Source organism: Diadema antillarum, unplaced genomic scaffold (assembly GCF_040938485.1).
Source record: "Diadema antillarum isolate AM-2024a unplaced genomic scaffold, OU_Dant_1.0 scf00000109, whole genome shotgun sequence".
NCBI classification, from domain to species: Eukaryota; Metazoa; Echinodermata; class Echinoidea; order Diadematoida; family Diadematidae; genus Diadema; species Diadema antillarum.
In genome coordinates, this window is record NW_027270998.1 from 200931 (window position 1) to 226653 (window position 25723).

The window sequence follows — 25723 nt, forward strand, 5'->3', positions numbered from 1 at the left end:
ACAATCCCACCAATGATAGAAAGGCATAAGCGAATTTACATATTGTAGATAGGCCTATATAAAATTTTTTACCTATTACGGATATCAACTCTTTCTTTCCCTCTCTTTCTCCTCTTTAACGGGATACTAGTAGTACAGTATTGGTGGATATGGGAATTGGGCTTTTAACTTTTTGCGAGATATACCAAGAAAACACTTATGATATATATAAAAGAGCATACCATTTTAAGAGGAAATCAAAGTTTATTTGATGAACATCGGGTTAGGAATGACTGAAACATCAAAAAAAAAAGTAAAAAAAGCGATCGTCATAAAGTGTGGGTCCCACACTCTACTAGAATTGCTTCTTTTTGAATATCTCAGCCATTTCATAGCCAATTTCCATCAATAGTAAACGTTGGATTCCTCATAGAATTACATGCCCTTTCATATTTCATAAGAGGCTTCTCATTATCTCACACACACACACAAAAAAAAAATGTTAGAAACTTGAAATTATAGGTCTCAACCAAAACTATACGATCCCTTTAAAGTCCTCATTCCTCTACTGTGTAATTTGCGCACTGTCCCAGGGAATAATCCGGCATCAGGTTTACTTCACATTCACACTGAGTACGCTGCTGTGTGGACTCTACATACCACTTATTCACCTGATGAGGGCGGGCGACATTGAATCTAACCCAGGTCCAAATGACGATTCATCTGACAGGTATTGCGCAACAAAAACAAGAATTCCTATTTTGTATTTATTGTTATGAAAATCATTGTGATATATTTTGCATCCTCTAATCCTATACTGGTTCTTGTCATCATACTTGCTTGATAACTGCTTGGTTGCGGACGCCCTTTCTATGTCGCAAAAGGAATGTTTTAGCCCATACACAATGCCATAGCGAACCAGTATTTCTCCTCTTTAGATATGAGACAAACTCTATTTCTCGTAGAATAAACCTATGCTGTACGTTAAAACATACCAAACACATAACATTTACAAGCCCACAACTTGTTTTATACAGAAACAGATACGAAAAGATGTTCCTCGAGTTAGGTCGAAACATACCTCCCTCATCCTACACGGACTTCGGAATCACCCTTGGAATTGCATATTCCCAGCTAGACAATGCCAAACGAAGATTTCAGTTGGACACCAAGGACGCACTTATAGATGTACTGTGTACGTGGAGAGATGAACAGCCTCCTGGTACCGATATCATCAGTCTTCTCGGAGAGAAACTTCGAGAATGCAATCTGGGCTCCTTGGCTGACAAAGTCGCATGTTACTCCCAACTGCCAGGTTATGCTAAATCTTTCTTTTTTCCGGAAGGGGGATTCTTTACTTTTGTCCTAACTGTGCCACATCTTTATGACAAAAAAAAAAAAATATATATATATATATATATATATATATATATATATATATATATATATTTGTCACGCAGCTATTGCCATCATGTGAACTGCAAAGAACCTGATTCTGATTGTATGCCAGTAGAATAATGGTATACAATTCATAGTATACAAAATAATGTATATAGCTCACATACAATAACAACTATACTTCCTAATTATCTGATTTTTGTATAAAGACAATGATCACAACTGCCGATAATGTTGTAATAAATTGTCAATCTTGTTTGTTGCACAAGGATACCTGGAATTCCTGATGTGCAAACCACAGAAAACGGAACGATTCTATGTGCGTCGGAGGAGAATTAGAAATCGTGATTAGTGAATCATTAACATAAAACGTCTATCGCATCTTAGCAAAGAAAGTTTCCATATATATTCAAATTCAATCTTGATGATCCTCATTACTGTGTATTGTGGTTTTTGTTTTTGTTTTATTTTTTATTATCATCTTATTAGTACATATTTGATTCGCCTTAAGGTTTTGACAATGTTTTTAAAAGCCTTATCATTGAACTGGGGCGTCAGGACTACTCCACAGTCATGACACAGTGGCAGGTATGGCACATAATTATGTCGCAGTGTGATGTGGAGATTGAGGACTGTACCATCAACACAACTTTAGAGGAGATTGGTAGCAATGAAAAAAAAAATGGGTGTTTATACTGGATGTGCATAGAAAACGTGTCATAGGGGAAATTTAGGTATATCTGCTTATTCTAAAAAAAAAAGTTTTTTTTTTTCATTGGCATACAGAATTTAACGGTATGAGATGCATTTTGTGCTCTTGTCAGTTCAATTCTGCATTGAGCCCAAATTAATGCATAATTTTTCAAAAAGGGTAATTTTTTGCATTTTTCTGCAAATTTTCATCCTTTTTATAAAGATTCTCCCCAGAATACCTTTTCTACCCCACTTCCCCTTATGGCTCGAAATAGCATTATACATCACACACACACACACACACACACACACACATATATATATATATATATATATATATATATATATATATTTAATTGTGTTATTTAGAAAAAAAATACTCATACGCATAATCATAAATAATTTTTGATTTTGCTCTTCCCATGCAGGATCATCGACTAGCGCATCTTTGCTTACAAATGAACAGGTAGAGCAAATAAAAAAAGAGCTAAAGGTGTATTACCGGTTGTCAAGACGCAGGGTCAGTGTAGATCCACTCAACTTCATGGAAAGTGTAAACTTGGATGAAATTTACACCAATTTGAGTCTAATAGACCGAAGTGGCCAGCGTAAAACACCAATAACGTACGAGAATATTTTGACAAGAGATGACGATAGAAGACTTTCAAAACGTATCCTTATTCGGGGTGAGGGAGGTGTTGGAAAGACAACACTGTGCAGTAAGATCGCCTGGGACTGGTGCAACGATGAAATTCTCCAGGATCTGAACATGGTGCTTGTAATTCCTCTTCGGGATGTCAGTGACGGCACAACCATTGGTGGCATTGTGCAAAGATATCTCTCTAATTCATCTATAGCAACGACAAACCAGATAGATTCCTACATAGCAAGAAATCTAGATAAAGTTCTCCTTGTTTTGGATGGATTCGACGAGTTTAGCCGGAAAATGGAGAAACAAAGCAGCAGTGAGGTCATTCGCATTCTAGGGTTAGAGCAGTACAATCCATGCAAGGTGATTGTGACCACGAGACCATGGAAAATACGTGAATTCACGACGGAAGAAAGTCTTGCCAAAGCTTACACTTTCATTAGCATCGAAGGGTTCAACAAAAATAATTTACAAAATTACATCAGGAGATACTTTCGAATAGGAGGGAACGACAGTGTGGCAGAAGACCTCATCAGTTTCATGGAAGAGAATGATGTCATCCGATCTAATATGGCCCCGTTTCCTATCTATTGCGCAATGCTTTGCCTCATGTGGAAAGATATTAGTGAAGAGAGACGAAGAGAACTGCTGAAATTACAAACTTTCTCTCAGATTTTCGAAAACATGATCTCTTTTCTGAAGGAGCACTACGCCTCAAAAAAGAGTAAACATCTTCCGGCTCAGAACCTAGGTGAAAATTTAAGAGAAGCTGGTAAGGCAATTCAAGACATAGGTGAGATAGCACTTGAAGGTCTATTGGACACGACTCTATCATTTCCTGAGGAACGATTCAATACCTGTAAAAAATCCATGGACATATGCTGCCGAGTCGGGGTTTTAACAATAGAGACAAATACCATCAGTAGGAAGCGTCGGCGCGAAGTCAACATTCCGTCCTTCGTTAAGTCAACGGTTACATTCCCCCACAAATTGTTCCAGGAATATATTGCGGGGGTATATCTCAATACATTATTTGCAGATAATCATTCAGGGTACGAAAGGATAAAATGTACACTCCTCGATAATTATGAGGAATTCCGTTATGTACTCTACTTCTCCTCATCTTTTAGGGAAGAACTTGGCCTTGATATCATCGATGGCTTGGTACAGTATGATGACCAGTATTTCTGCGTTGATGTTGCTTTTGAATGTCATGCTGTGGAGGCCGCCAGAAGAGTGGAAAGACGATGGCCGGAAAACGTACTACATGAAGAAATGTCAGACCACACAATATCAGGAATGGTATTTATGATTCAGAGTGACCAAGTGGTTAGTGAAACAGATTTTATAAGATTTAAATATCCATGCGAAGGTTATGTTGTCAGTAATGTATTGTAATTTGTGTGCATGCGTCTCGACTCTATTTTGTGCGTGTATGTGTGGGTTTGTGTGTGTGTGTGTGTGTGTGTGTGTGTGTGATCAAGTTTCGAGAGAATTTCCCCGGGCGGACAAGAATGTTTGCGTGTTTCGCACTTGTTTCTTACCTACAAGACGCGTGCTACTTAGCTTCTACTTGCGTGTATTCCCTGTGACCTGCCTGAGAGCTTTGAAACCGATCCGCTTTCTGTTACGAGCGATTTACAGGTGCTGAGAAGTACCTGCGTTGGAGTTGCCTGAGAGGTGCACTGCTGCTGGTAAGGGTCTCCTACTGATGTTCTGCTGGTGTTCGGAACAAGTTTTGAGCATGCTCAAGGCCTTGTCGTACCGTACGTGGGGATGTTTTGCGGCTTGACTTGCGGGGAAACAAATTTGCTATCGGGAGCTCTCCGCAGTTGGTCCGTACCTGACATTTCCGAGCGCGTATCTCGCCTGTAGCTGCCTGGAGGTGCTCACGCAAGTCCGATATAACCGCAGCCAAGTTTTGAGCATGACCAAAACTTTTTTCGGGTGAGCCGCGGGGATGCCCGGAGAGGTCCACGCAGAACGCTAGTAGAAGGCCCTTTAATAGCGGCAGCATGTCGCAGGCAACTCCCACGCAGGTACCTCGCAGTCTCCGTATGCAGCCAAGATAATGGCATTCTGTGGGATTTTTGTCATTCCTTCAGAGGAATTCCTTCCCCGAGTTGTCAGCACCCACGCGGCTGGTACACAGGTCACACAGTACAAGTATACCCGCAAGTAGAATTTAAGTAGAACGCGTCCAGCTAGCAAGACACATGCTCTGACTCGCCCAAATCTTTGTCCGTCCTCAGAAATTGTCCTGTATACTGGAAAATCCCCACAGGCAAGAAGCCCGCGTACGTAGCATGCCCGGAAGGAGTGACAGGGCCTTTAGAAAAGGCTTGTTTGTCATTTTGCCTCTGACGAAGATTCTGCTAGGATCGAAAGCTCAGGCCCCTTTTGACTCCATTTTACTCCATTGGCTCGCCTTTATTGGATAAGCAGTTTTCAGCAGCTTTTTTTGCTACATTTAGGGCCTTTAGAGACACAAATGTTGTTACAACATGACCATTAACATTCGCGTTCAGTATAATCCTTATTTTGTCATATGTAGACCAAACACATTGATCTCAATATTCTTATTTGTTGTACCAATGTCAAAGAACCTGTGATATATATATATATATATATATATATATATATATATATATTGTAGAATACGGACATACAAACAAACTGACAAACAAACTAAAGCTGTCAAAACAAAACATCCTTGGCGGTGGTAACAAAAGCCCTTATGTACACTTGTAAGAGGATGATCAACTTCATCATTGATACAAGTTCGGTATTTGATGTAAGGGTTACCTTGTACATGCGAGACCCACATTCACGTCCATGGATGCGCGTCGTCCTCACTCACTCTGATTTAGTTCAGATTCTATAATCCCACACAGCATAACCACCAAAGGCAAACATTCTATACCTGGCAACATAAATCAATGCTTTGGAGCAAAATTTAAGATCGTTATACTCTGAACATGTCAAGAAATGTGTGGCATTCTAAATTTTCTTTAACATCGCTAACTTTGTCTTGTTCAGTTCAAAGCATTGTGTTTGTTTTTTCATTTGACTTGAACTAAGCACAATTTTCCTCCGATGTTCGATTCCTACTTCCTGGTGGTATAAAATCAACACTATGCAAAGTATACAGTATATTATATGAAAAAATATAACCGGATTATTGCGTTGATAACTTCCAATATGATTAAATTGTTTAATGGGATCGTATAGTTTTGGTTGAGACTGAACTTAAGGTTTTCATCATTTTTGGTGAGATAGTGAGAAACTTCTTATATGAAATATGAAAGGAAATGTAGCAAAAAAAAAAAAAAACTGCTGAAAACTGCTTTAGTTGTCCAATAAAGGCAAGCCAATGGCAGAATGGAGTAAATGGAGTCAAAAGGGGCCTGAGCTTTCGATCCTAGCAGAATCTTCGTCATAGGCAAATTGACAAACAAGCAGGGAAAGCAATATAAGGACTTCACACAACAAGAACCGACAAGGACAGGCTGGGTACACAGAACAAAGAAAACAAAGGAGAGGGTGGGAGGTCATAGGCAAGGAGCCCAACAGGTAAAAGGAGGGGGATTAGAGCAGGAGGGTGGACAGACAAAAGGCAGAGGAGGGTCAGTGATGATCATGAGGATCAAGGGGGCAACCAATGAAGGAAAAGGATGAATAGGGAGGCAACATCAAAGAAGATAAGGAAAACCAGAGGGATAAAAAAGGGGAAAGAGTGAAAAAAGCAACAGCAAAGGGAAGGGAGGGGGAGGGCTGAGCAAACAGTGAGCCCTGAAAGGTGTACCAGGAGGAGGCAAGAAAAGGAAGTAATCAAACATATCAAAGTGTATATGTACACACACAGTAATAATAATGACAATGAAATAACAGTAATGAAAAAGATATAGATAAAAGAAATAAAATAAAGCACATATGAAAAACTGGGGGAGAGAAAATTGTATACATTGTATGTAGATAACAAGTATGTATAGACAAACAAAACCAAGTGCGTGTATGTGTGGGTGGAAAAAGGCTGTATAAAAGAGACTCTGACTAGAGGAAGGAATCAATTGGGAATAAAAGGGTCTGCAAATGGAAAAAAGCACAAAGAAAGAACAAAATGAAATTGAAAAATGAAAAGGCGAATAATAATGGTAATAATGATTAAAAAAAAATAAAGGTGGTTAGTCATTTCCCTCCTGGATGTTGAGGCCATGGGGTTGGATGGTGTGAAGTCGTTTCATCCAGAGCTTCTCTCTGCTGGTTCTGACTGTGTCTGGACGGGTGCCTAAAGATTCAATGCCCTGTAGAGTCATCTCAGTAATGGAATGATCGGGTAGATTGAAATGGTGGCCCGCTGGAGTGTCGAGCATGGCTGTGTTGACAGTAGAGCTGTGTCCATAGAAACATCTTTTGAGTGTTGTCTTGGTTTCCCCGACAAACTGGATTCTACAAACATTGCAAGCGATGAGATACACGACATTAGTGGTAGTAGAAGTGATGTTTCCCTTTGTGTGGTGAGAGAGGCCGGTAGAGTTGCTGTTGAAAGAGTCACTCTCATTGATGTGTATACTACAAATGATGCACCTACTGGCTGAACATTTGAAAGTGCCATGCTGTAAAGGAGAAGAATTGTCAGTGAGGGAGGGTACTTCAGCACGGATGATGAGATCCTTGAAGTTGTGCGGGCGTCGGTATGCCAGGATGGGAGTATCTGGAACGGCCTGTAAGAGACGATCAGAGGTGTGTGAAGGATATGGCGATTATCACGAAGGATATTGTGGAGAGAGGGTAGATTAGGATGGGAAGTGGTCACGAGGGGTATTCTGTCAGTGATGTCCTGCTTGTTGGTTTTCGGTTTGAGAACTTCAGATCTGGGGAGAGAACGAAGTTTGTTGATGTCTTGTTGAACTCTCCTCGTACCGTAGCCCCTGGCTGCAAGACGTCTCTTCAGGTTCCTGGCTTGGAAAGAAAACTTAGAATCCTCAGAGCAGATACGGCGAAGTCTGAGGGCTTGACTGTAAGGGATACTGGTTTTGCAGCGGCGGGGATGGCAGGTGGCTGAGTGAAGGTACTGATGGGTATCTGTGGGTGGTGGTGACATGGTTAGACTCCTTCCTAACGGTGACATCAAGGAAGTTGGTCTCTTCTTAGGAGAAATCGGAAGTGAATTTGATGGTTCTGTGGAAAGAATTGATGTGGTCAATGAAAATATGGAGGCTTTCATCTTGCCTGGTCCAGATGAAGAAAATGTCATCGATGTATAGCGCCACCAAATCCATGGACGACATGGGGCTGAATCTAACATCTGCTGCTCTAACTTGGTCATGAAGAGATAGGCGAAGGAAGGAGCCATCCGGGTACCCATAGCTGTGCCAGACACCTGAAGGTAGTGCTTGTACAAGAATGTGAAGTTGTTTTTCTTCAGTACAAGTGACATGAGGGATTTGATGTCAGATATGGGGGGGGGGGGTGAAATGGCCGCTGCATGTCAAAGCCTCACAGGAGGCTAGAATACCTTCATCATGGGGAATATTGGTGTAGAGAGAGGAGACGTCGAAAGTAGCCTACCGATGATTGCTGTCTCGGGTATCTGATCCTTGATGTCATCGAGTTTCCTGACAAAGTCTGGTGTGTCATGAATGTAGGAGGGTGCGAGTGAGACAAGAGGTTTAATGTGGTGATCAACAAAGAGGGAGATGTTCTCTGTTGGGGAACCATTTCCATAGAGGATGGGACGACCGGGATTGCCAGGTTTGTGGATCTTGGGGAGGAGATAAAATCGGGCAGGTTCGGCATTAACGGGGGAGAGAAATTTGTGAGCCTTCTTAGTGAAAATATGAAAGAGCATGTTTGATGAAAATTGATTTTGAAATGGCTGAGATATCCAAAACAGAGTGATCCTAATAAAATGTGAGACCCACATTTCATTACGATCGTTTTGTTTTACTTTGTTTTTAGATGTTCCAGCTATTCCAAACCCGATTTTCATCAAACAAACTTTGAATTCCTCTTAAAATGGTATGCTCTATACAATGTTATAACCGTTTTCTTGGAATCTCGCAAATAAGTAAAAGCCCAATTTTCATCTCCACGAATACTGTACTACCCCTTTAAATGCTATTTCAGGGTTTAAAATAATGACATCTAAGCTATATTTTACAGAAACCCCCATTAAGGTTGGTTTGTATTGCCAGAACGACAATGGTTTATCCGCCTATATACAGCATGTGGCTTTTCCGACCCCCAACCTGCACTAGAGAAGAATTTGCTATACAGTGCGTATCAAAAAAAAAAACGCAACAAGATTTAATTTCAAATTTGTGATGATTGTGTTAACTTTACACCAAAGTGAGTAGCAACATCTTAAAGTCACATGTCTCCTCTTTCCAATGATATCTTATTTATTCTTACACGGTCATGGATGGCTGAGTTATCATTGTTTTTTTGACAATGAGTCAAATTGGACTTGGGACCAAGTTTCAGTTTCTGCATTTAACTATGACGTCGATTTTCATAGAGAAAAGCTGAATGTCTGGGCTGGACTTTGTGGAAACGGTTCGCTCCTAGGGCCCTTCTTCTTTGAAAACAACATGAACGGAAATGGATATTTAAAAATTTTAGATGAAAATGTGATTCCTGAATTAATGGAAAATTTTTCTGTGCAACAAAGCAGTTTGTTCAGATGTCTATGGTGGGCACAGGATGGCGCACCAGCCCATCAACTAGTTGCAGTAAGAAACAGATTGGCTGAGGTATTTGGAAATTGGGTGATTGCCTTGTATCATGATGTGGAGTGGCCATCACGATCTCCGGATCTTGTGACTTTTTTCTTTGGGGTTATCTCAAGAGCAAACTGTTCATTACCCCTCCACCTGACATTGCAACTTTGAGACAAAGAATCACTGATGAGTTTGAAGGTCTACGCCACCAAGCCCCAATGATTCGCAGGGCTGTGTGTGAGATGGAGGAAAGAGCTAATCTCTGTGTGGAAAGGAATGGTGGCCATGTTGAGGGGCATGGAATGTAATGTTAAAAAGAAATACTAGTATCCGAAAGAAAACAATGGTAAGTTGTGATCATTAATTTCATCAATTTCATTAATAGCGATAACTGATTTCATTTAAATCAATTTCATTATTCCATTTGGTTAGTTAATTTCTAATAAGGTGCATTGATTCTTGCAGTGCCTATACTTTGTCCCAAGTCCAATTTGACCCATTGTACAAAAAGAATGATTACTCAGCCATCCATGACCGTGTAAGAATAAATAAGATATCATTGGAAAGAGGAGATATGTGGCTTTAAGATGATGCTAGTCACTTTGGTGTAAAGTTAACACAATCTTCACAAATTTGAAATCAAATCTTGTTGCGTTTTTTTATACGCACTGTATGACTGTATAAGTGTACTTTTTTATTTTGTTTTTCTCTTATGTTCCGGTAATTGTTGTACCCGTGCTCCCCTTCTCAATCCTAAACTCATTTTTAACCGGGACCTACATGTACGCTCAACAAGCTCGCTTTTAAGTAGGTTCCTTCATATTTCTTTAGCATTCATTCACAGATTCCAAACTTAATAGATCGACCACTTTTATGTTTTACATATTTGCAATATTCTATGTATGTCATGTATTTCATTTAATTTTGTTATATTTAATGTAATTTTTCATCGAGAAATATGAAAATAAATTGAAATTGAAATTGAAATTGACATATAAATTGAAATTAAAGTTGGTTAAGTGGTCACAGAGAAATATAAATCGTCGTCAAGCATATCATGGGTTTGATTTCTATAAGCTTAGCATTTGGATGCTCTTGGAACTGCATTAGATGATGATATGTGAACACAATGGACAGAACGTGAAGGGAAGGGATACCTGAAATGATCTTTACAAAAATCTTCATTTCTCTTTGGCCACTGAAGCAAATCCGGCCGATGGGGTTTTCTGTAAGATGTGGATAATAAGTTATAATATCATATCCTGAAATCGTATTTAGATTAATTCACTATTCTTTAAGTTATTGTTGCGGAGGGTCCCACTGATCTATAGATTGGGGTAGATGATTATTACCAGTGTCGACTGTATTCATTTGACTGCCAGTGCTAAAGCTCGATAAAAGGTTCCTGTTTAAGATAATATAAAACCATATTCACTGGACTTGAAATGACCCATTCACTGCTGCATAATATGATAAAATAGAAAACGAAAAAGACGCGCATCAATTTAATAAGCTGTGTTACGTCGGCAAATCAATTAACGGGTGATTAAAGAGATTGTACAGTTTGGATCGGTTAAAGGACAAGTTCACCTTCATAAACATAGGGATTGAGAAAATGCAACAATATTAGTAGAACACATCAGTGAAAGTTTGAGGAAAATTGGACAATCGATGCAAAAGTTATGAATTTTTTTAATTTTTGTGTTGGAACCGCTGGATGAGGAGACTACTACAGCTTGTGAGTCATATGCGTACAACAGTATAAAGGAAACGTAAAAGAAAATTCAACATATTTTCACTTTTTTCGCATAATAAAAGAGCACTTGACTTGCCTCTTTCTAAAGGCAGGGGGAATAATATTACCCATAACATTTGTCGGTAACGAGTCAGGGGAATGTGTACTTTTTTCAAAAGATGGAATTTTGTGAAATTCTCTTTATATTTTCCTTATATTGTTGTACGCATGTGACATCTAAGTTATTCATACACTGCAGTAGTCTTCTCATCCAGCGGGTACTGCACAAAAACTTCAAAAATTCATAACTTTTGAACGGATCGTCTGATTTTCCTCAAACTTTCAATGATGTGTTCTACTAATATTGCTACATTCTCTCAATCCTTATGTTTATGAAGGTGAACTTGTCCTTTAAAATGGGACTTTTCTGATGATGATTTTGATTCTTTTTTTGGGGGGGGGGGGAATTTAAAACCTCTTGTGAAATACATTGCATAAAAGAGCACAATATTCTAAGAAGAATTCAAAGTTTATGTGATGAAAATTGAGTTAGAAATGGCTGAGGTATCCGAAAGAAAGCAATCCTAATAAAAAATGGGACCCACCGTTTATTAGCATCACTTAGTTTTACTTTGTTTTTGAATTTCTCTGCCATTTCAAATCCGATTTGCATCAAATAAACTTTGAATTTCTCTTAGAATTGTATGCTCTTTAACATTTCATAAAGTGGTTTCTAGGTATTTTGCAAAAAGTCAAAAGCTGATATCCTCACCTCAACCAATTCTATATCGCCCCTTTAAACGTCACAGCAGCTAAACTGCTACTAGGTCCTTATGAGACAAATTTAAGTTTGACCACGATGTGATGTTTACACCGACTATGCCTATTATCTCCCATTGAATCTTCAAGTAGTACTTCCAGTTATGCACGTGGTGTGATTGTCCAGTTATGCACGTGGTACGATTGTAATGACGTCATTATCTACCATCCATCCAGCATGGTATGAGTTTTAGATGCATCACGTCTGCATGACGTCTCATTTACGATTTTCACCTGCAAGGCAATTGTTTTTATATTAATGAACCGTCTCCATGTTGACACTACCACTGTTCCCTACTTCAAATCATAAATAGCAAACGTTAGAGATGAATTATGTGGACTGCGGAAGAACTGTGTCTCGACAATTGGCAGAGGGGATGTGTTCCAGCCCCGTGCTGCGCTGTGTATCAATCAAGGAGTCAACATTGCATAACGACTTCTACGAGATCCTCGCCGAAGAGGCACGAAAGTGCCAGGTAAACTCCTAATAATAGTTCCATACCATGTGATGATGTATGATACAGGCTCTCAAGGTTTTGGGTCACCAAAGTATTTTGAAACGGCTTTGAATATTTCAGTATTTAGGAAAATAATGCGGGTTCTTAGTGAAACACAACTTCTGAGTGAAAAGAAGAAACAATCTTTAGCATTTCCTTGGTTAATGGCATTTGGTCTCTATAAATCCTGCAAGCGCAGATATGAATATTGTGTCCTTGTATAACTGGAACATGCAAAAACTGCAGAAAGAAATCCTACCGACCTAATAGCTGACAATGAATATAGAGATGATGGTAATACGAGAAAGGAAGCCCTTACACAATAAGGTTGACAACATTAGCTTTGATAAAATGTATGACAAAAAGGGATAAGATTTCTCCCTAAACTGCATCGTTTCCCTTTCATCAAGTTCCCATTATTTTGTGAAAGGATATGAATTGTTGCGATAATCATGCCTGTATCGATCAGCACAAAGCATACAGATAGGCGAGTCCGGACGCGTATCACTAAGAATCTTGGAATATGCGTCTCCCACGTCTCTCAGCCATGCTAGCATTTTTATAAGTGGTATTCAAGATATTCAAAACAAATCTACTCCACATCCGCTCTTTTACTTCTACAATGATCTTTTCGAATTTTACATTTGTACACGTGCGGAAAGACTTTCATTTGTATAATTCTATAGTTCTAAAGGTCATGGGGGGGGGGGGCATTTCTGTGTTATCGTACAATAGGTTCGAAGGAGAGACAGCCACACCAACCTTCAACACGATCTCCAAACTTTACCTGACTAGGCAACACAGTGGAACATTTCATTAAGTACATCACCAAACGAACAAAATGTTGCACCCCTTGATTTTACATGAGGACTCAAAAAAGGTGAAATGGGTCAAGCAAGTCAATCTTGAGTTTTTCATATTTTCTGAAAGAGATATCCTTCTTTTACATTATTCTTAATTTGGGATCGTAACATGAGTGGGAAAGTGTGTTTTAAACAGTTTTACTACAACCCTTTTTTTTTGGGGGGGGGAAGTAAAATGATCAGCTATGTCTTACAGGTCCCTTTTCATTTCTTGAAATCCTTTACATACTCTTCACATTCAAGTCTAATAACTTTTGAAAGGATAATGTTACTGCTTTGAAAGTTGGCACTAGTTAGGGACAGAATATGTTAATTGAGCAGGCACAATTTCAACTTAATTTGATAACCCCTTCATTGTTGTTGCTCAGGTGGTTTACATCTTGTGTTTTGTCCCTCTCATTGCAGAGCTAGAACCGCTTGGGAAAGATTAAACGCTTGAATAGACCATATACTTCAGAGCCTCTTTTCTCAGTTCATACTTTCCCAGCGTGTGTGCTTTCTTTTTTGCATGCAAATTCAGAAGGATTATTTCGGATAGAATTATAATATGGTTTTGGCATCACAATTTGAGTTTACAGTTTCGTAGAGTGCAATTATCAGTTGGCCTGGATTGACCGCTACAGTTACAGAGTTGATGGGGCAAGGTTATGCAACAGTTTGAAATATATTGAAATATACATCAAAGATGTCTCCAGCTAAACTTTTTCGTAATTATGGAATATCAACGAATACGATTTGGTCATATTTAAAGTGATTTATCAGTTGGTCTATGGTAGCTAAGTAAAACATGACAAATATATACTGAGTTCGCTTATGTCCATACCTAGTCATTCGTTTTATTTTTTTTTTCTTAATGCAAGGTCCACAAGTTAACTGGCAGCGGCAGGTCAGAAACGCAGACACACACAGCACACACAAACACACACACACACACACACACACTAGATATCACTAAATATGACGGATAAGTAGGATACATGACTTCCGTATTACACGTCTCACTTTATATAAATTATGTTGTTCTTATACGTTCACCCAGTTATACTTTTTATTTTAATCATTTCTTTTTAATCTACTGGACATTTTGTTTATTTGTTGTTGAATTGTACATTCTTTCTTTCTTTTCAATACAGATTCAAAATCTGGTCATGTCTTTAGACATGTATCGAGATCGTCACAATCTAACTACGATTGGAGGAAACTTTGCCCGATGGATATGTACCATGCCACGCCTTTTGCACTTTGAGATAGAGGGCGTCGTGTACTTGAACGAAGATTTCTTCTCAACAGCTGCTGACTTAGCGTCATCGTGCCAGGTAATAGGGAGCTTTAGATTTTGACGCGCGGACGTTTGAGCCGACGCTTGAGCTGGACGTTCTCCTCTCCCTGCGTCGTGTGGAAAAGTAGCTTTAGATTACGCTGGGACGCAACGTATAAAAAATGAAATCGCGCCCCCATAATTATGATCAGTGCATGAAGAAGCTCTCTACGTCGCAAACTGTGCGGACGTGAAAATAGCCCAGTACGCGTAGTAAACAACTCAGGCGACGCAAGCTAAAAATAGATTGACTTTACGCGCGCTACTGCGCAAGCTCAGAACATGTTTTTTTTTCCTTTGAACGTCCGCGCGTCTAAAATCTAAAGCTCCCTATTATATGCATCAAACTTTACGTTATTTAGATTTGTCGAATGCATGCTTGAGTGTTCGTATCATTATGTTGACAATTGAGTCTCCTGCATGGCCACCTGTGAAAAGACCTCTGAATGTGAGAAACAAGTTGTGTGTTCTCAATTTTGACGCAAACATTTCTTGCTTTGTATTGACATGTATTCTTTCTTTATAGTTATTCTTTTGCACATCGCCCTCTGTATGTTAGCATTTTCCCATGGTTTGTATATCGCTAGCTTTCAGCAAAAGCCTTTCAATGCATGAAGTGAGGCATCAGCAGAAACACTTTCTGTTGTAATAAAGAAATGCCTCTAAATATTATTTTGACAAATATAGAAGTAGAAATTTCTCAACCTAATGGATCTGACACAGTTTTAGAATAATTCCGATAATATGGCGGAATTACAGCCATGATATCATCCATTTGTGCTGAATTAAATCAAATTTGTCGAGAATATTCTTGAGTGTTCGTATCATTTTATCGTTGATATTATTGAGTCTTCTGGCCACCTTCTTTCTTCGTACAACGTAGTTATTCTTTTGCACATTGCCTTCTGTATGTAAGCATACCCAATTGTCTGTATCGCTTGCATTCAGCAAAATTATACCCTTCAATGCATGAAGCACAGCATCAGCAGAAACACTTTTCCTGTGATAAAGAAATGCATCCAAATATGATTATGCAGGAATATAGAAGGAGGAATTTCTCAACCTAATGGATCTGACGAAATTTTAGAATAATTCTGATAATACAATAACTGTATTACAGCCATGAAATAATCTATTTGTGCTGTATTAAATTGATTATGCACAAACATTTGTTGCTTGTATAATTTTGCACGTATTCGATTTATACCTCGAGAGAGATGTGATTAAGGAAACAGTAACGATTTATTCCAATCTACATCAGGGGCTGCGGGTTTTGTGTGTGTGTGTGTGTGTGTGTGTGTGTGTGTGTGTGTGTGTGTGTGTGTATGTGTGTGTGTGTGTGTGTGTGTGTACTTGGTGTACTCCCTCTAACTCTCCACAGCTTTGAGCTACAGCCTATGACCACTATATTTACAATGATGATGATACCACATTGAAGCTGCGGGCATGTTTGAATGTTTGTGAATTCTGTCAAGGGCAAAGGTTAAAATGTCAATGACATTTCTCAGATTTAAGCGCCATTTATTGTGTGCTCTCAATAACATTCCACATCTTTGAGCTATGACCACAAAGCGCACATTTTCATTTTCGTTTCACTTCATTCAATAGGTTTCCACACAAATCATATCTTTTGTTTGTTTGTTTGTTTGTTTAAATGTTTATGTTTGTTTCATCTTCATACAGATTCAAAGCCTGAAGATGTCCTCAGTCCGTCTGTATAATATAGATCTTCTCTATCCACCTTCGAGTGGAAGAAACTTTGCCCAGTGGGTATGCACTATGCCACGTCTTTCGCTCTTCAGTGTATGCGAAGTATACTTACCCGAAGAATTCTTCTCATCAGTCGCCACGTCAGTGTCATCATGTCAGGTTTGTCCATCAAACTATGTGGTACTTTTAAGGGCTTTTTACACTTGTAAATTTTTGCTTAGCCCCGGACTATCGGTGGGGCTAAGGGGGGGGGGCCTTAGCCCCACCGTTGGTACGGGACTATCCTTAGCCCACTTTCTGTTTACACTCGTTTTTGCCAAAGTGGGCTAGCCCCACCGATAGTACGGTACTATCTGGCCCTGCAAAATAGCAGGGGTTAGCACCGCAATTGCGGTGCTAGCACCGCAATTGCGGTGCCAAGCAAGTGAGTGTAAACAGAACGAAAAAATAATCCTGGGCTAAGCGACGGAGACGAAGTCCGACCCTCACTGACCAATCAGAAACGAGGCAATCAAGTGCTGCCGGTGCGTGCGTGTACGTGTACAGTACACAGCGTAATTATGAATATTCATGTGGTTTGGAAAGTCCGGGGCTAAGAAATACGAGTGTAAAAAGGTCAGTTTTCTCCTTAGCCCCGGACAAGAGATAGTACGGGACTAATTGGCCAGTGTAAAAAGCTGAAAAAATTGGTACGGGACTAACGATAGTCCTGGGTCAGAGAAAGTCCGGGGTTAAGAAACACAAGTGTAATAAAAAGCCCTATATTCATCGTGAAGAATATTAAATGTTCGCATCATTTTATTATTTATTATTTAATCTTATGGCTCCCTGTAAAAAGACGTGTTTGTATGTACGACAAGTGACGAGCTGTCACTTTTTACGCAAAACTTTCTTGTTGTGGCAACGAGTCCACACACACACACACACACACACACGCAAAATAATCGACTTCTACTTGTTTTGCACTGTAAGATTTTCCTGGAGTTTAGAGGAGAAAGCAAGTTGTTGATGTTGTTTTATTTCCGTACTAAAAAAAATCAACACATATCATACATAAAGGTCAGTAAAGAAAAAAATACATACGGAGGGTAGCCCATTTTCAGTAGTGACAATGACAGTCACTTCTGGTCTTCCATGGGGCTCTGTACACAAAGATTTCATACAATCAGGGACTGATGATAGAATAAAATATGCACAAACACAAATAGAACGGTACATACATTACTGCATTGTAACTACATACCATATTATCACACATTGTTCAAAGGTTTGAAGTACAAAAAAAAAATCAAATAAAAAGGATTTCGGTTTCAACTAAATTGAACTTAAAAACGGGTAAAGAGGAAATTTGACGCATATCATTGGGTAAGTCATACGCTGATGCACCTTTGTATGAAAAATATCTCTTACAATAATTAGTTTTTGGCCGAAGTAACTGTAAATCGTTTTGATTACGGAGAGAGTATGGTGATGTCTTGTTCCTAAAAATATCTTTCATGTATTCGGGGCCATGCTACTCATAATCTTACATAAATGAAAGCAGATGAATTTTTTGTCTATTGATTACTGTATTCCACCCAAGTAGATATCAGCTTTCCCATATTTGGACCTGAGAAAATTTGTTTGATCCTGCATGTGCCTATAAATGTTTCAAGCCGTGTTTCAGGCTTCTTCATTCGCACAATCTTTTGTTATCTATAATTAGGCGTGTTGTTTGTTTGTTGATGTTGAAATGCTACTTTTGTTTCTTTATAGTACAGATTCTGGAAGTCACTGTCGTTTCGTATGCAATTTATCACAACTTTATTCATTTGCAAACGTCGATTTCTATTCTTCCTTCCAATTCATTACTATCGCAAATTTAAGTTCACTTGCATAAATTTTACACACTCACCTGCTGAATTAAAATGCAGATTCAAGATCTGAAGTTGTCTGAGGTAAAAGTATATGGAGATCGTCAAAATCCACCTTCAGTGGGAAAAAACTTGGCTCAATGGGTATGCACTATGCCACGTCTTTCGCTCTTCAGTGTGAACAACGTATACTTGCCCGAAGAATTCTTTTCAACAGCCGTCGCCTCAGCATCATCATGTCAGGTACGTCACATCAGGCTTCGCAACGAGGTTAAAAAAAAGACTATCGAAAGATGTCTTTCAGAATACAGATCTGACCTCGACTTATATTAATGCACAGTGTGTGTCGTCGATAGCCATCACTGTGAATGAATGTCCTATCCACAAATATCAATCGTAAAAATGATGAACACAAATAGGTCCATCAGTTTAGAGCTTCATGCGATTGACGTTTTCGGAGGCAAATGTCTTTGTGCTCTTTCGCATATTGTTGGGTACATGGGCTTCCGCATTGTGATTCTAGTGCGATTGATTGATAGATTGATAGATAGATAGATAGATAGATAGATTGATTGATTGATTGATTGATTGATTGATTGATTGATTGATTGATTGATTGATTGATCGATCGACCAGTTGAATTTATTTCATCACCTGCCTGCATTCAGCTGTTATCTGGTTTACAGCAAGGCCGTGAACATTGATACAAAGTGTGTGTTTACAAATAGATTTACAATGAATGAAATATAATCAGAAACGTGTAACATGAAAAGTATAATACAATGAACAAAGTGATATGAATAATTTGTTTGAAAAAATGTTAAGATGATGTATTTTCAGAGTTTAGTACACCCATGGAGATACTAATAGTAGCTCCATGGTACATCATAATGTAATGGATGTTTGACTTCTTTTGCTATCCATAATTAGGCGTGTTGTTTATTTGTTATACCCCCGCCAAACGAAGTTTGAAGGGGGTATATAGGAATCAGCGGACGGGCGGTCGGTCGGGCGGTCGGTCGGTCGGTCGGGCGGTCGGTCCGTTGCAAATCTTGCGTCGCGAACTACTTCCTCAGTTTTCAACCGATTCCAATAAAACTTGGCACAGATGTGTGCCTTGGGTTGTAGATGTGCAAGACATATTTTTTGACAGTACCCAAAAGTACGTTGCCATGGTAACGGCATATTATGGGCAAAAATGGGTACAAATCTTGCGTCGCGAACTACTTCCTCAGTTTTCAACCGATTCCCATAAAACTTGGCACAGATGTGTGCCTTGGGTTGTAGATGTGCAAGACGTATTTTTTGACAGTACCCAAAAGTACGTTGCCATGGTAACGGCATATTATGGGCAAAAATGGGTACAAATCTTGCGTCGCGAACTCCTCCCACAGTTTTTGATCAATTTTTATGAAATTAGGTACAGATGTTCATCTGAATATGTTAATGTGCAAGACACATATTTCCGCAGTGGCAAAAAGTGCGTTGCCATGGTAACGGCATGTTATTGGTAAAATATAGGGCAAAATGCTTCATGGCAAAACTGCTTCATCAGTGTTCTTCCAATTCTCATGGAATTCATATTGAATGTTTGTCTTAGGATATAGGTCAGCATGACACATTTCTTGACAGTGACAAAAAGTATGTTGCCATGGTAACAGCTCACATATTATGAGCCAAAATGATGGAAAATTTTGTGTTGCAAACTACTTCCTCAGTTTTTGCCCAATTTCCATGAAACTTGGTACAGACGTGTGCCTTTGATTGTAGATGTGCAAGACGCATTTTTCGACAGTACCCGAAAGTACGTTGCCATGGTAACGGCATATTAATGGCAGAAGATCAAGGAAAGATCTTGCGGATTTAACTACTTCCTCAGTTTTTTGACCAAAGCTTATCAAATGTTGTTTTGACCAAAGCTTATGAAATGTTGTTTGACGGGGGTATAACCAGTCGCTGTAGCGACATTTCTAGTTCATGTTGAAATGCTACTTTTGTTTCTTTATAATACAGATTCTGGAAGTCACTGTCGTTTCGTATGCAATTATCAATACTTCATTCATTTGCAAACGTCAATTTCTATGTTTTCTTCCATTTCATTTTTATCGCAATTTCAAGTCTAGTTGCATAAATTTTACACACTCACCTGCTGAATTTAAATGCAGATTCAAGATCTGAAGTTGTCTGAGGTAAAGGTATATGGCGATCGTCAAAATCCACCTTTAATGGGAAAATACTTGGCACAATGGTTATGCACTATGCCACGTCTTTCGCTCTTCAGTGTGAACAACGTATACTTGCCCGAAGAATTCTTCTCAACAGCCGTCGCCTCAGCATCATCATGTCAGGTACGTCACATCAGGCTTCGCAACGAGGTTTAAAAAAGACTATCGAAAGATGTCTTTCAGAATACAGATCTGACCTCGCCTTATATTAATGCACAGTGTGTGTCGTCGATAGCCATCACTGTGAATGAATGTCCTATCCACAAATATCAATCGTGAAAATGATGAACACAAATAGGTCCATCAGTTTAGAGCTTCATGCGATTGACGTTTTCGGAGGCAAATGTCTTTGTGCTCTTTCGCATATTGTTGGGTACATGGGCTTCCGCATTGTGATTCTAGTGCGATTGATTGATAGATTGATAGATAGATAGATTGATTGATTGATTGATTGATAGATAGATAGATTGATTGATTGATTGATTGATTGATTGATCGATTGATCGATCGACCAGTTGAATTTATTTCATCACCTGCCTGCATTCAGCTGTTATCTGGTTTACAGCAAGGCCGTGAACATTGATACAAAGTGTGTGTTTACAAACAGATTTACAATGAATGAAATATAATCAGAAACGTGTAACATGAAAAGTATAATACAATGAACAAAGTGATATGAATAATTTGTTTGAAACAAATGTTAAGATGATGTATTTTCAGAGTTTAGTACACCCATGGAGCTACTAATAGTAGCTCCATGGTACATCATAATGTAATGGATGTTTGACTTCTTTTGCTATCCATAATTAGGCGTGTTGTTTATTTGTTGATGTTGAAATGCTACTTTTGTTTCTTTATAATACAGATTCTGGAAGTCACTGTCGTTTCGTATGCAATTATCAATACTTCATTCATTTGCAAACGTCTATTTCTATGTTTTCTTCCATTTCATTTTTATCGCAATTTCAAGTCTAGTTGCATAAATTTTACACAATCACCTGCTGAATTTAAATGCAGATTCAAGATCTGAAGTTGTCTGAGGTAAAGGTATATGAAGATCGTCAAAATCCACCTTCAATGGGAAAACACTTGGCACAATGGGTATGCACTATGCCACGTCTTTCGCTCTTCAGTGTGAACAGCGTATACTTGCCCGAAGAATTCTTCTCAACAGCCGTCGCCTCAGCATCATCATGTCAGGTACGTCACATCAGGCTTCGCAACGAGGTTAAAAAAAGACTATCGAAAGATGTCTTTCAGAATACAGATCTGACCTCGACTTATATTAATGCACAGTGTGTGTCGTCGATAGCCATCACTGTGAATGAATGTCCTATCCACAAATATCAATCGTGAAAATGATGAACACAAATAGGTCCATCAGTTTAGAGCTTCATGCGATTGACGTTTTCGGAGGCAAATGTCTTTGTGCTCTTTCGCATATTGTTGGGTACATGGGCTTCCGCATTGTGATTCTAGTGCGATTGATTGATAGATTGATTGATTGATTGATTGATTGATTGATTGATTGATTGATTGATTGATTGATTGATTGATCGATCGACCAGTTGAATTTATTTCATCACCTGCCTGCATTCAGCTGTTATCTGGTTTACAGCAAGGCCGTGAACATTGATACAAAGTGTGTGTTTACAAACAGATTTACAATGAATGAAATATAATCAGAAACGTGTAACATGAAAAGTATAATACAATGAACAAAGTGATATGAATAATTTGTTTGAAAAAATGTTAAGATGATGTATTTTCACAGTTAAGTACACCCATGGAGCTACTAATAGTAGCTCCATGGTACATCATAATGTAATGGATGTTTGACTTCTTTTTTTTTTCTCTCAAGGATTGGCTTAATTCGTCCCTTCTCTTTTGTTACAAGATTTCTAATTCTGACTCTGAGATGACGAATAATTTGATTTTTCTTGAATATATAGTTGGGTTCGGCAAACTTTGATGGGGTGGGAAGGGCTCTCTTTCTTGCATGTTGTGCACTACTCATGAATACGAGCTATAGAATTATGTATAATAGGCCGTTTTTTTTTTTCTTGTTTATTCGTTGTCCTTGTTTATTGTCGGTACTCTGCTCTCTTGTAACCCTTGCATCTTGTCTTCTCTTGCTTCCCTCTCCCCCTTCTACTATTCCTACTTCATTCTTTCCGCAGCGATGCTTGCATTCTTCCGCTATCCCTTTTCTTCTGTTCTTTGGGTCATCGCCTTGTGCACTCGAACGCACTCTGCATGGTTCTCGCTTAAACTCGAGTTCGGTCTTGCCATTCATCCTTTATATTTTAGATGACGAGAATTCACTAAGTAACGACGAATTTTTTGACATGTTTCATCAAGACCCATTATCATATACAGTTAATGACCCCCAAAATGATGAGTATCCTGCTGTTTATGATTTCGATTTTTTTTTTTAAACAGATGTAGAATTTAATGAGGATAATCATGAACAATATTTAAGTTCCAAGTGTTATACTATGAATCAGTTCAAATTTTTAACCGGACTTACAGATTGTTTTTCATTATTGCATTTGAACATAAGGAGTTTTGATAAGAATCTTGATAACTTTTGTTGTTTTCTGGACAATACTCCTGATATATCTTTTTGTATAATAGGTCTTAGTGAAACATGGATTACTCATGATTCTGCTTCCGCATATTCTATTCCAGGCTATGGTTTTATAGAAAATAGTAGACGCGATAGAATGGTTGAGGTGTTGGTTTATACGTCAAACGAAACCTTGATTACGTTATGCACAAAGATTTAATGTGCATGAACGGAGTCGTTGAGTCATTATGTGTTGAAATCAAGGTCGCCCATGCCAAAAACATACTTGTATTTATGATGTATAGACCTCCTAATTCTAACACCCAAGATTTTTTGGATTATTTGTTGTTTATTAGGTGTTGGTTTATACGTCAAACGAAACCTTGATTACGTTATGAACAAAGATTTAATATGCATGAACAGAGTCGTTGAGTCACTATGTGTTGAAATCAAGGTCGCCCATGCCAAAAACATACTTGTTACCTCCGCCAAGGGAGGAGGTTATGTTTTCGTTACCGTTGGTTTGTGTGTTCGTTCGTTCGTTCGTTAGTTAGTTTGTCCGTGTGCAAAATAACTCAAAACGTAGTCAACGGATTGAGATGAAACTTGCAGGAAAGGTTGAGAATGACTCAAGTAACAAACTATTAACTTTTGGTAGTGATCCGATAATTTTTTTTTAATTTATGAAGGATTTTTGCTAGAGTTGGCAAACGAGGAGGAGGAATAGTTGTGTTGTTTAAAAGTCAATTAGATGTCAGAATTGTAGATTCCCCAAATGTTACAACATTTTAAATGATTCAGATGACTCTGAATTATATGCAGAAATCGTTGCATTTCATCAATATATATCGTCCACCCAGTTCAGTACAGTTTCAGATTTTCTTGGATGAGTTTTCTAATGTTCTCGATAGACAGCTTCTCTGCTCGTCTGACTTGTTGATTGCAGGTGATTTCAATATACCTGTGGACTCATCAACTTCGAATTCGAAGTTGTTCTCTGAATTATTATTGTCAGCTTTTAATATGATTCAACATATTAATGAGCCAACTCATAATCGAGGCCATGTATTAGATCTGCTTATAACTCATAAATGTAACACTGTACAACTTTGTAATACCGGTGTTGTGAAAGGTATATCAGATCATTCAGCAATAATGTGTGAATTGAACCTTCCTAAACGTTGTATCAAAAAAACATTTGTTGTGACACGGAATTTGAAATCTGTAAACCCACAAGAGTGTGTTGCTGATACTCATGTTAAGTCTCTTTTATCAGCTGAATCTCAAGTTAATAATGTTGATGATGAAGTCAATTTGTATAACACCTTACTCACTGCCACCCTTGATAAGTTGGCACCTGAGAAACGAATCAAGGTCACAATACACCCCAATACGGAATAGTATACCCCAGAAATAGCTCAAGCAAAACTGCTTCGTAGACAGAAAGGAAGTCAAGGTCCACGAAACTAGAGATTCACAAGCAGATGTATCATGCACAAAGGCGATGTGTAAATGCCTTGATTAAAGATGCTAAGTTACAATTTATCATTCATAAAAGGTTACGGATTGTGGGAAAGATACAAATAAGTTGTACAAAGTTGTTAATGCTTTACTTTACCGAAAACAGCGATCTCCTTTACCAGAACACCTCACTCATGGTGATCAAGTTGAGTTAACCAATTGTTTTAATCAATATTTCATTGATAAAATTGTGGCAATCCAACGGAGTTTCCCAACTCGTTGTGAACAGCCAAATGACATTGTATGTGAAGTCAAGTCAGAATTGAGTGAGTTTCAGTCTGTCACTGTTAATGAGATAGAAAAGCTTATTAAGAACTCACCTAACAAATTATGTGAACTTGATCCAATCCCAACAGATTTGGTTAAGAAGTGTGGCAGAGTTTTAGCACCCGTTATCACAAGAATCATAAATGCTAGCCTGGGATTAGGTGTAGTTCCACAGGTGTGTAAAAAAGCAGTTATTCATCCAACTTTGAAAAAAGCAGGCTTAGATTAGGAGTGTCTAAAAAATGACCGCCCAATTTCAAATTTACCTTATTTAAAGGGAAGATAAACCCTAAGAGCAATGTGGATTGAGTGAAAGCAGCAACATTAGTAGAAGTGAAAGTTTGAAGAAAATCTGACAATCGATGCAAATGTATGAATTTTTATAGTTTTGGTGTTGGCACCGCTGGATGAGGAGACTTCTAGAAGTTATTACGTATGAGTGGACAACAATACAAAGAAAATATAAAGAAAATTCTACAAAAATCCATTTTTCATGAAAATTACAAATTCCGTCAACTTGATACTGACATAATAGTTAAGGGTAGCAATTCCCCTGCTTTCTGAAAGCGGTTAGTCAAGTGCTCTTTCATAATGCTAGAAAAATGGATTTTTGTTGAATTTCCTTTATATTTTCTTTGTATTGTTGTCCTCTCATACGTCATTACCTCTAGTAGTCTCTCCATCCAGCGGTTCCAACTCCAAAACTTTAAAAATTCATAACTTTTGCATCGATTGTCCGATTTTCCTCAAACTTTCACTGATGTGTTCTACTAATGTTGCTGCTTTCACTCAATTCACATTGCTCTTTGGGTTTACCTTCCCCTTAAGTAAATTGCTTGAAAAGGTTGTTTTCTCACAACTGACAATGTATCTGCAAGATAATGAATTGCTTGATTCATTTCAAT

At 38.4% G+C, this 25723-nt stretch overlaps 1 protein-coding gene across 1 annotated transcript in view; it reads left to right on the forward strand.

Annotated features, from left to right (window-relative positions):
* Positions 1–25723, forward strand: part of LOC139719343 (uncharacterized) — a 48895-nt gene that overhangs the window by 631 nt on the left and 22541 nt on the right. The window contains exons 2-6 of the mRNA XM_071630758.1: positions 573–709; positions 1017–1294; positions 2499–4048; positions 12310–12471; positions 14489–14671. Of these exons, the coding sequence (XP_071486859.1) occupies positions 573–709; positions 1017–1294; positions 2499–4048; positions 12310–12471; positions 14489–14671 (2310 nt within the window). The remainder of the gene's footprint in view (positions 1–572; positions 710–1016; positions 1295–2498; positions 4049–12309; positions 12472–14488; positions 14672–25723) is intronic.